At 43.6% G+C, this 12,780-nt stretch overlaps 1 protein-coding gene across 2 annotated transcripts in view; it reads right to left on the minus strand.

Annotated features, from left to right (window-relative positions):
- The window catches only part of FLT4 (fms related receptor tyrosine kinase 4), a 51,280-nt gene extending 48,367 nt beyond the window's left edge, over positions 1–2,913 (minus strand). For both annotated transcript variants that reach the window (XM_049874566.1, XM_049874567.1), the window contains exon 1: positions 2,800–2,913. In XM_049874566.1, the coding sequence (XP_049730523.1) occupies positions 2,800–2,857 (58 nt within the window). In that variant the 5' untranslated portion in view covers positions 2,858–2,913. The remainder of the gene's footprint in view (positions 1–2,799) is intronic.
- Between the last annotated feature and the right edge of the window lie 9,867 nt (positions 2,914–12,780).

Consider the following 12,780-nt stretch of genomic DNA (forward strand, 5'->3'; position numbering starts at 1 on the left):
AGGTGGGCAAATGAGCAGCACCTGGATTTGAGTCCCTAGAGCACTGAGCTGGGGCCAGAAGTTTCCTGGTTGCCACGTAAAGCAGGCTGGGTCCCCCACTCATCTCCATATCCCTGTACACACCTGGGTCTGGTTCAGGGCTGAATAGCAGAGCAGCAGAGGGCTGGGATGGTCATGTATGGACTCAGTCCAAGGCAGGGTGAGCTGTTCACTGGCTAGGCCAGCCCAGGAATCTCCTGCTTCCCCAGTTTGTACTGGCCAGAGGCACAAACAGCCTTTCTACAGACTAAGCCTTTTGGGGACGACAACTGTCACTAACCCTCTCCACAGGGACACTGCTGGGCAAGACTTCATGGAACTGGACTGGGGACATCTAGCCAGAAAGTCACAGCCCAAGCCATAGCCCCTTAGCACTTGCAGCTGTGCACGGGGAAGCTGAGGTGCGAGAGTGCAAGGAAGGACCCCAGACCACACAGCAAGGAATTCAGGGGCAGGCCTGGTTCTAGAACCAACAGCACACTTTTGAGGGGGCAGCTTCAGGGTTCCCAGTTTCTCACCTGCTGGCTGCTCGTCTCCCACTTAGCTGCCTAGATGCTTGACTACACTTAACTGGTTTATGCTTCAGCTTTAGCATCCCCCATTAGGCCAGGAGCTCCAGTCCTCCTCCACCTAACATCTGGTGGGGCAAGGTGCGGGCTCAGGGAAGGCATTGGCGATGGTCTCCATTGACATCTCCCCACCAGCCCCACCCTGGTCCAGGCTGGGCCACCCTTCCTCCATGAGCCCCTCCAGCTGACACTCTCCCCTCGCTTCACAGCCACACTCAGTATGGTGCCCCGCTTCACCTCCCTCACTCCTCAACTACCCACGCTGGTGCCGCCCATTGTACAACATTCTTGATTTGAATCCAGAGGACACTTGGTCCCATCCTCACCCCGTCTGACTCCCTCAGGCATCTGCCACGGCCGCAATTCTAGCTCTGTGACTGCTCTGCCCCGTGGCACCACGACTCTGGCCTTTCCTGCTTCTCCTTAGGATGAATGTTTCATCCCTGTCTCCCTGCAAGCCCCCACTGCCTCTGGCCCCCTGCCCTAGGGTCCGATCCTGGACCCTTTGCTCTGCTTCCTCTCTGGCTCCCCAACTCAGCCTCTTTCCTGAGCCTCAGATGTTACACCCAGCTGCCTCTCAGACATCTGCTCAACATAGGGTCTCACACCCTGACCCCTGCAGTCCAACCAGGGCTCCATTCACCCCTGCTCCTCCATTTAGTCACTCTACAAACATACTGAGCACCTGTGAGAGCCTGGTCCTGGGCAGGGTGCAGGGGAAAGAGGGAAGGGCCCAGGGTAGCCTCTATGCCCAGACCTGCCCAGACTCAGAGGCTACAGATGGCCTCCCCCTTAGGCTTCTCCCCACCTCCCTCCTCTCCCTGTCCTCAGCCACTCAGCTGCTGAAGGCACAGGTGTGTGAGCAGACAGCAGGGGATCTCTTTTCCCACAGACCAGTTCTTCCCTACTACTGGCTTCCTGGGGACCTTGGGGGAGTTTCATAATGTCCTTGATCTGACCTTCTCCATCTGTAAAATAGGTCTAACACTCCCTGTAAGGATTAAAAGTGATGAAAGATGTAAAGCAGGTATTTAATGTCTACAGTGTTCAACATAAGGAGGTTCTGGTATCTCGCATGTACTCCTACCCATCTACCAGGGCCTGGGACCCCTCCTGCATTCCTTGATTTTCAGAGACTGCCAGTTCCTGTGTGCACTCCAGCTCATCCTCCCTTGTCCTCTAAATTCTTCTCTAACCATATCCCTTCTGCTCCCTCTCTCACGCCCCACCTCCCTTTTCTCCAATCCCACAGCTGCAGCTTCTGGTTTGGGTCTCACCCTGCCAGAGTCATGTACCCAACAACACCGCCTCTGCCTCTCCTGTGCTTAAAGACCCTTCTGTGGAGGCCTGTGCCTTAATAGCCAGGCTCATTGGCTCGGCCTTCAAGGCTCCTGCCCTCTCAAATCCAGGAAGGCCTGGCTGCCTGCCTTTTCTGGGCGGTGACCCTACCTCAAATCCCAACTCTCACCTGCGCCCTCTTCGCCTGGCGGCCTCTGCCTCAGGCGCCCGACGCTACCAAAGTCCCTGCCTCCGCAGTCCCTAGCCTCCCTAGCCGGGGGGGAAGGTGGACGCCCGTCCGGAGCGCCCTCTTGGGGGCCTCCCAGGACTGATCTCGAGCACAGACGGGAGGCGTCGGGAAGTGCGCACCCAGGTCTGGGCCTCGGCCAGGATTGGCGCCGCGGCACCCAGGGAGCCATCTCCGTGCCCGTGGGTCGCCAGGGCCAAGCAGTGCGGCGCCGGGACTCCACGGGGAACCGAGTAAGGGAACGAGGGATCCAGGGTGAGGATGCAACGCGACGGGACACGGCTCCGAGGGAGCCACGGACAGGGGAAGCGGGGGAGCCCAAGGGCGATCGCTGCGCAGCGGCGCAGCACGGCTGCCGGTCCCTGACCCGGCTGCAGTCCCCGCCCGCCCTTTCCTCATCCTGGCTGTCCCAGCGCCCCGACCCCGGCGCTCCGTCCGCTGTCGGTACCCCAGGTTCCCGCCCCTGCCTCCCTCGGTGTTCCAGGCTCCCAGCCAACCCTGTCGCCCTCCCGTCCTCCACAAGGCTCTCTAGGGCTTCCTCCTGGGCAGTCCTGTCCCCTCTGAGTCCGTCGGTGCGGTCCCACTACTCGCCCCCGGCGGGAGGTACCCCTGCCCCTACCACCGCCCCGCACTCTGGAAGGCTGGCAGCGGGCTCCTCGTGCTCACCTGGGAGGAGTCCGAGGCAGAGCCACAGGCGCAGGCACAGAGCGGTGCCTCGCTGCATCTCCGGCCGCTGCGGCGCGGGTCCGACCAGCCGGCCGCGGCTCAGGGCTCCGAGTGTAGGCGTGGGCCGGGCGCGGGGGTGGGCGGGGCGGCCGGCGGGACCGCGGCGCCGGGGTGGGGCCGAGCGGGGCGGGGCCGGGGGCCGCAGACCGCCCCTCGCACCTCTCGGTGCGTCTCAGCCGCCTGAACATCCAGTCGAAGTGAGACGTGCGGGCTCCGCAACTTCCCATAGCACCGCCGCCCTTCAGCCCCCCGAGGCTGCTGCGGCCAGGGAGTGCAGGTAAGGCCACTGTTCTTTATGCGCCGTAAAGGGGAATGAGGCCTGGCAGTTAAAGGATGGACAAAATGTGGCAGCGCATTACAATTTCACAAACTTGTAATTACGTAATTTCTTTCAAGCAATAAATACTATGCCTCCCACCCACTGCCGTCAAGATACTACCCTAGAGTAAGCAAAAAAGCAATACATATGACTTGAAAGCAGCAGTAATGTCAAAGCTTTGAAACCGTTTAGCAGACTTTACCTTACTACATCTTTGGTGCAGGTGGAGGCAGTGCCATTGAGTCAGGCACCCGGTGTAACTAACCCCCAACCTGCAGGTCTGGGCACCCCTTTAGGTCTCCCCCGAATTTTTTTCTCTGAGCTCATCCGTAAGTCCTTTAATCAGGTGACACTGAACTCTCTGACTTGGAAACCCTCGCACAGACTTCCTTTCTCTTTTCGGTTCTGTCTCTAGAATCTAATTTAAAATAAATCCCATGACAATGACTATCTCAACTTTCCTTCCCTGCTTTAAATTCTACTTCACTCCCACTTTTCCATTCCCCGCCCCCCCAAAAGTCCACACCTCCTTGCCGAAAACCAGGACCATCTCTCTGCAGAGGAAGAATTGGGTATATTAGTAACCCAACCTTGAAAGTCATATAGCATCACTTCTGGCATACTTTATTGATCAATGAAGTAGTCACAAGCCTGCCCAAGGGACGTGCTCCCCAACTCTAGATAGGGAGAGGCAAGGTCACATTGCAGAAGAGCATGTGGGTTAAGAGATATTGTTGAGGCCAGGATTCCAAAATACACTTGGCCACAATGTGCTACAAATCCCTTCTCCCATTCCGTGGCTTACTTCTCACTCCCTTTTTTGGGGGAACATCGTGCTTCCGTTTCCAGAGAGAATTACTTATTATTGACTCTGCATTTGCATATTAATTTTATAAGTAGTTTGTCAATTTTCATTAATAAAATTCTGCTAGAAGTTTGATTGGAATTACATTGAATGGTTGAATTACTTTTGGAGGAACTGAAATCTTAAAAAAATTTGAATCTTCCATTCATGAATTTGTTATATCCAACAATTTATTTAGTTTTTCTTTCATTTATACCTATAATGTTTTGTAATAATTTGCCGTGTTTTCATTATGATTCGGTTTATACAATTTTCATTTTCGACCTATTTAAAAGTATGTTTTAAAACATATTTAGAAGTACATTTCTTAATTTACAGATATTTGGAGATTTTGAGTTATTGTTGATTTCTAGTTTACTTTGTGATCAGAGAAGGTATTCTTAGTCCACTTCCTTGGAATTTGTTCAGACTTGCTTTTAGGCTCAGCATGTTTTCCATCTTTGTAAACATACCTTTATACTTGGAAATAATGTACTTGAAAAGGCTGTTTGGTGTAGCATTGTTCATATGGCATTTAAGTCAGGTAGGTTAATTATGTTGTTCAATTCTCTTGTATTCTTGTTCTGTCAGTTGCTGAAAGAAATATGTTAAAACTCTAACTATAATTTGGATATATCAACTTTTTTTAGTTTTGTTAATTTTTGTTTTATGTATTTTGAAAGTATATTATTATGTATTTATGTATTTTTATGGACTAATCAAATAGAGTTTTGTTTGATTAATTGTTTTTTGTCTTCTGTTAATGTGGTAGATTGCAAAGATAGCCACCCACCTTTACTTCCCTCTGGGTCCATGCCCTTTAAAATGGGATTATGCAGCTCCTCCTATTGATTTATACATTTATGTATTTTGAATGTATATTTTTAGGAGCACACAAATTTAGGATTGTTATATATTCCTATTGAAATGACCCTTTCATCTGTATGGAATACTTGCAACTTTTATCTCTTGTAATATATTTTAACTTAAAGTCTAGTTGTCTGACATTACTATAGCCACACCAGCTTTTTGTTGATTTTTGTTTATGTAGTCCATCTTTAACATTTTCTTACTTTCAGCGTTTAGTTTGTTCTGCTGTAGTGCAATACGGGTTTCTAAAAATAATAAAAATATTATGCAATAAAAACCACAGAGTATATGGAAAAAAAGGGACCAGGCACAACTTTAAAAAACTTCATCAGTAACACCTAAAAATGATAGGAACATATTAAAAATGGTAGAGATTATTGGTGGTTCAGTGGTAGAACCTTTCATTCAGGAGACCCAGTTTGATTCCTGGCTGATGTACCTCAGGCACAGCCACATCCATCTGTCTTTGGAGGTTTGTGTGTTATGATACTGAACAGGTTTTAATGGAGCTTCCAGACTAAGACAGACTAGGAAGAAAGGCTTGACAGACTACTTCCAACAATCAGCCAGTGAAAACCCTGTGGATCACAACAGTCTGATCCACAACTAATCATGGGGATGGTGCAGGAGTGGGCTGTGTTTAGTGTGGTTGTATATGGGGTTACCATGATTCAGGGGCCAAATCAATGGCAGCTAACCACAACAACAACATTAAAAATGGTAGCATAGTTTCCACTTCTCCGTGGTGGTGTGAGGAGCTCCATACACCTGTTTTCCAGTGAAACTGTTGAAAACTATTAAAACAACAACAGCAACAACAACATTTAATGTCTTCTGGAAATGATCCTAAGGAAATACAGGAAATGAAGAAACATTTTTTTCAAGAAAATCTACCTAAATTCAATGAGAGCAGTGAGTCTATGGCATTTGAACCACAACCTGCTCCCCCCTTCCTCCTCTCAGCTCAGAGTGATGGAAACTCCATTCCAGATAGGTGGAGCCAGGAACGCAGGGTGCCCTCACCTCAGCTCCCAATCACAGGGCTACAGTATCTTTCCAGTGGGGCAGGACATTAGTCTTTCTCCCCTATCTACCTCTTGCAGAGGCTAAGTTCCAAGCAAGTGTAGCTGAGAGGTGGAGCTCTCTTCTTTTATCCAGATCCCACTCATGGGACAGAGGCTCTACCTGGGGCGCAGTGTGCTGACAGTAATAGGGGCTCTCATTCTGGCTCATTTGTAAAGTGGAGATTCCATTCTGCGAGAAACAAGCAAAGAAGATCAGAGGCTACAGCTAACCCCTCTTTTGGCTGAGCACTTTGCTCCTATGGCAGATGGTCCACTTGGAGAGAAACCGTCACTGTCCCCACCCCCAGCTCCAGCTTTGCGGCTCAGAAATTTTTACCCAGTGAGAGAGGCAGGCCATAAAACAGAGAGCTCCAAAGATCTGCCAAAAGGAAATGAGTTCATATGCAACAGAAATTGGGGAAGTTTAGCATTTTGGCACTTTCAAAAACAATGGAGGTATGGTAAAAAAACAGTTAATGACGAAACTGGTAGACATGCTAGAGATATAAGCAAAACCATAGGCTGGCAAGTTTACCAGAGAGAGAGAGAGAGACAGCTAAGAAGAGCCCTCTTGGGGTCAAAGCAAAACTTAAACAGTCACCTCAAAAACTAACCCTGTTAAGGAACCCAAATTTAATTGGATCAGTCTGTGGAGCTCTTTATGCCCCAGGACATTGTTGAAAATAATAGAGCAACCAGTCAGAAATTAGTAGAATTTAACAGCTGGGTGTTGTCAGGGAGAGAGATAGTCAGAGAAGATGCTGCCAAAACCATTGTCATCCAGAGTGACTGCGCTCATGGCCAAGGCTGTGCCCTCCAACAAGCAGCATCAGAAAAGGGCAATAGACTTCAGTAAAATTATCTAGTCACTAAATAAATAAATGAGTAAATAACAATAACAAGCCATGGAGGCAAGTGGAGACCAGTACCCAGAATTGCTACAATATATTATCTAAAATGTCCAGGTTCTAACAAAAAAATATGAAACATGCAAAGAAACATGAAAGTCTGAACCATTACCAGGAAAAAAAAATCAGACAATAGAAACTGCACATGAGAGTGACTAGATGTCAGATTTAACAGACTGAGACTTCAAAGTAGTCATTAAAAGTATGTTCGAAGAACTCAAGGAAACCATACTTAAAGAAATAAAGGAAGATACGATGACAACGTCTCATCAAATAGAGGATATCAAAAAGATGGATATTATAAAAAGGAACCAAATGGAAATTCTGGAGCTGAGAAGTACAGTAACAGAAATTACTGTTAACAACAGAGGGGAAAGAGAAAGAATTAGCAAACCTGTGGTTAGATCCATAGATATGCAATCTGAAGAACAGAGAGAAAAAAGAATGAAGAAGAATGAACACAGCCTCAAAGAAATGTGAGACGTTATGAAGTGCAACAACAAGTGGATAATAGGAGTACCAGATGAGAGGAGAGAGAGAAAGGAGAAGAAAAAAATATTTGAAGAAATAAAGGCTGCAAACCTTCCAAATTTATTTAAAAAAAACAATAATGCATCCAGGAAACTCAATGAATGCCAGGTAGGATAAACTTAAAGAGACTCAAAACAGACAAATCATAGTAAAAATGATGAAATTCAAAGACAAGGAGAAAATCTTGAAATCATTGAGAGAAAACTGATATGTCACTTATGAGGGACCCCAGTAAGCTTATCAGCTGACTTTTCAGCAAAAACAGTGGAGGCCAAAAGACAGTGTGATAATATGTTCTAAATGCTCAAAGGAAAACAAAACAAAAATCTGTTAAAAAAGAATCATGTATCCAGCAAAGATATCTTTCAAAAATGGCAAAATATAAACATTCTCAGAAAAACAAAAACTGAGAGAATTTGTTGTTAGTAGACTCTCCTTACAAGAAATACTAAACGGAGTTCTTTAGGTTGAAAGCAAGTGACCACAAACAGTAATTCGAGTCCATACAAAAAGTCACAGAGCACCTCTAAAGATAATTATGTAATTATAGAAGACAATATAAATGTATATTTCTTTTTAAACTTATTTAAAAAGCAATCATATACAACAATATGTATATAAATGTCTTATAAGGCCTGTAACCTAAAAAAATATTTGCCAATAACATCACAGAAGAGGAGGGTGGGACCCAAGCTGTATTGGGCTAAGGAAATTACTCCTGCCATAGAGCAAACACCGAAAATCAGAAATGGTAAATTAGAAGGCTGATATAACAAAAGCTATAAATATATACTTGCTTTTTTTTTCTCCTTATAGCTTCTTTAAAAGACATAAAATTATATAAAGTAATATTATTATTGGGTTTGTAATATATATATAGATCCGGTGTATGTAACGATATTACAAAAAAGGGGCAGAAGTGATACAGCTATATAGAAGTAACATTCTACATCTCACTGGAATTAAGTTAGTATAAATCCAAGGTAGATTCTGAATTAAGGTGCCTATTGTAAGCCCAAGAGCAATCACTAAGGAAATAAACGCTTAAAAAATCATTAAAGAAATTAAAATGTTACATTAAAATATTCACCTAATGCAAAAGAAATCATTAAAGGAGGAATAGAGGAACAAAAAAGACATGGAACCAAAATTAAGATGGCAGACATAAATCTAACTGTATCAGTAATAACATTAAAAGTGAATGGATTAAACTGTACAATCAAAAGGCAGAGCCTGTCAAACTGATTAAAAAAAAAAAGACACAGCTGTTTGCCATCTAAAGGAGGCCTGGTGGGACAGTGGTTAAGCGCTTGACTGGTAACCAAAAGTCTCCAATTCGAACCCACCAGCCACTCTGTGGGAGAAAGATATGGTGGTTTGTTTCCATAAAGGTTAAAAAAAACCCAATAAAGGTTACAGCCTTGGAAATCCTATGGGGGCAGTTCTGCTGTATGCTTATAGGGTTGGTATGAATTGGAATTGACTCAACAGCAAGGGGTTTGGTTTTTTGGTTATATGTTGTCTACAGGAGACATACTTTATTATTATTTTTGTTGTATTTTAGATGAAGGTTTACAGAGCAAATTAATTTCTCATTAAACAATTAATACATATATTGTTTTGTGACATTGGTTGTCACCCCTACAACATGTCATTACTTTCTCCTTCTTGACCTTGGGTTCCCTGTTACCAGCTTTCCTGTCCCCTCCTGCCTTCTCATCCTTGCCCTTGGACTGGGATGCTGGTTTAGTCTCGTTTTGTTTTATGGGCCTGTCTAATCTTTGGCTGAAGGGTGAACTACAGGAATGACTTCAGTACTGAGTTAAAAGGAAGTCTGGGAACCATACTGTTGGGGTTTCTGCAGTCTCTGTCAGACCAGTAAAGGAGACATGCTTTAGATTAAAAGATGAAAAAAGGGTATACCATGCAAACAGCAACCATAAGAAAGCTGGACTGACTACGCTAATAACAGACAAAATAGACTTTAAAACAAACAAACAAAAAATGTTACCAGAGAGAAAGAAGGACATTTTATAGTGATAAGAGGTGAATCTATCAGGAAGATACAACAATTATAAACATACATACACCTAACAAGAGAGCACCAAAATAAACGAAGCAAAAACTAACAGAAATTAAGGGAGAAATAGGAAATTCAACAACGTTTACAGTCTTCAATACATCACTTTCAATAATTGACAGAGAAATTAGACAGAAGATCAACAAGGAAAGAGAAAACTTGAACAGAACTATAAGCTAACTAGACCTAATAGACACCTACAGAACACCCCACCCAACAACAGCAGAATAGACATTCTTCTCAAGTGCATGTGGAATATTCTCCATGTTGTTGTTGCTGTTAGGTACCCTCGAGTCAGTTCAGACTCATAGCAACTCATAGTGCCTAGAGGGAAGTTTAAAGCTGTAAATGCCTATGGTAACAAAGAAGAAAGATCTAAAATCAATAACTTAACCTTCAACCTTAAGACACTGGAAAAAGAAAAAGCAGCGTGAATTTGAAAAGCTTATATGTAGCTTGACTAAGAAGAGAGAAGAATCAAATTATTGGAATCAGAAATAAAAGAGGGGACATTACTACAAACCTTCAAAAACAAAAAGATTATGAAGGAATACTATGTTGTTGTTGTTAGGTGCCATAGAGTTATTTCCAACTCATAGCGATTCTATGAACAATAGAACGAAATACTGCCCTGTCCTCTGCCATCCTCACAATTGTTGCTATGCTTGAGCCCATTGTTGCAGCCACTGCGTCAGTCCATCTCATTGAGTGTCTTCCTCTTCCTTGCAGACCCTCTACTTTATCAAGCATGATGTCCTTCTCCAGGGACTGATCCCTTCTGATAATATGTCCAAAGTATGTGAGAAGTAGTCTCACCATCCTTGCTTCTAAGCATTCTGGTTGTTCATTCTTTTGGCTGTCCCTGGTACATTCAATATTTTTTGCCAGCAGCACAATTCAAAGTCATCAATTCTTCCTCCATCTTCCTTATTCATTGTCCAGCTTTCCCATGCGTATGAAGCAATTGAAAACACCATGGCTTAGGTCAGGCACACCTTAGCTCTCAAGGTGATGTTTTTGCTTTTCAATACTTTAAACAGGTCTTTTGCAGCTGATTTGCCCAATACAATGAGTCTTTTGATTCCTTGACTGGTGCTTCCATGGGTGTTGACTGTGGATCCAAGTAAAATGAAATTCTTAACAAGCTCAATCTTTTCTCCATTAATCATGATGTTGCTTATTGGTCCAGTTGTGAGGATTTTCGTTTTCTTTATATTGAAGCGTAATCCATACTGAAGGCTGTGGTCTTTGATTTTTGTCAGTAAGTACTTCAAGTCCTCTTCACCTTCAGCAAGCAAGATTATGTCATCTGCATAACTCAGGTTGTTAATGAGCCTTCCTTGAATCCTGATGCCCCATTCTTCTTCATATAGTCCAGCTTCTTGGATTATTTGCTCAACATACAGATTGAATAGGTATGGTGAAAGGATACAACCCTGATGCAAACCTTTCCTGACTTTAAACCGCGCAGTATCCCCTTGTTCTGTTCGAATGACTGCCTCTTGATCTGTGTACAGATTCCTCATGAGCACAATTAAGTGTCCCAGAATTCCCATTCTCTGCAATATTGTCCATAATTTGTTATGATCCACACAGTCGAATGCCTTAGCATAGTCAATAAAACACAGGTAAACATCTTTCTGGTATTTTCTGCTTTCAGCCAGGATTCACCTGACCTCAGCAATAATATCCCTGATTCCATGTTCTCTTCTAAATCTGGCTTGAATTTCTGGCAGTTCCCTGTTGATCTACTGCCACAACAGCTTTTGAATGATCTTCAGCGAAATTTTGCTTGTCTGTGATATTAATGATGTTGTTTGATAATTTCTGCATTCAGTTAGATCAGCTTTCTTGGGAATAGGCACAAATATGGATCTCTTCCAGTCAGTTGGCCAGGTAGCTGTCTTCCAAATTTCTTGGCGTAGATGAGTGAGCACTTTCAGCGCTGCATCTGTTTGTGGAAACATCTCAATTGATATTCTGTTAATTCCTGGAGCCTTGTTTTTCCACAATGGCTTCAGTGCAGCTTGGACTTCTTCCTTCACTACCGTTGGTTCCTGATTATATGTTACTTCTTTTTGGTGTAGCGACTGTGTATTCCTTCCGTCTTCTTTGTATGCTTCATGTAATATTTTCCATGTAGAATCCTTCAGTATTGCAACTCGAGGCTTGAATTTTTCCTTCAGTTCTTTCAGCTTGAGAAATACCTAGCTTGTTCTTCCCTTTTGGTTTTCTACCTCAAGCTCTTTGCACATGTCATTATAATACTTTACTTTGTCTTCTTGAGCTGCCCTTTGAAATCTTCTGTTCAGCTTTTTTACTTCAACATTTTTTCCTTTGGCTTTAGTTACTCAACATTCAAGAGCAAGTTTCAGAGTCTCTTCAGATACCCATTTAGGTCTTTTCTTTCTCTCCTGTCTTTTTAATGACCTCTTCCTTTCTTCATATATGATGTCCTTAATATCATTCTGCGACTCGTCTGGTCTTTTGTCATTAATGTTCAGTGCATCAAATCTATTTTTGAGGTGGTCTCTAAATTCACTTGGGTTAGACTTAAGGTCATACTTTGGCTCTCATGGACTTGTTCTAATTTTCTTTGGTTTTAACTTGAACTTGCATATGAGTAATTGATGGACTGATCCGCAGTTGGCCCCTGGCCTTGTTCTGACTGCTAATGTTGAGCTTTTCCGTCATCTCTTTCCACAGATGTAGTTGATTTGATTCCTGTGTATTCCATCTGGCGAAGTCCATTTGTATAGTCACTGTTTTTATGTTCCTGAAAAAAGGTATTTGCAATGAAGAAGTTGCTGGTCTTGCAAAATTCTACCAGCATCGTTTCTATCACCAAGGCCATATTTTCCAACTATCAATCCTTCTTCATTTCCAACTTTTCCATTCCAATCTCCAGCAATTATCAATGCATCCTGATTGCATGTTCGATCAACTTCAGACTGCAGAAGTTGGTAAAAATCTTCAGTTTCTTCATCTTTGGCCTTAGTGGTTGGTGTATAAATTTGAATAATAGTCGTATTAGCTGGTCTACCTTGTAGGCGTATGGATATTATCTTATCACTGACAGCACTGTACTTCAGGATAGATCTTGAAATGTTCTTTTGACAATGAATGCAATGCCATTCCTCTTCAAAATGTCATTTCCAGCATAGTAGACCATATGATTGTCTGATTCAGAATGGCCAATACCAGTCCATTTCAGCTCACTAATGCCTAGGATACCGATCTTTATGTGTTCCATTTCACTTTTGATGATTTCCAATTTTCCTAGATTCTTACTTTGTACATTCCAC

The sequence above is a fragment of the Elephas maximus genome, chromosome 2, assembly GCF_024166365.1.
Source record: "Elephas maximus indicus isolate mEleMax1 chromosome 2, mEleMax1 primary haplotype, whole genome shotgun sequence".
Classification (NCBI taxonomy): domain Eukaryota; kingdom Metazoa; phylum Chordata; class Mammalia; order Proboscidea; family Elephantidae; genus Elephas; species Elephas maximus.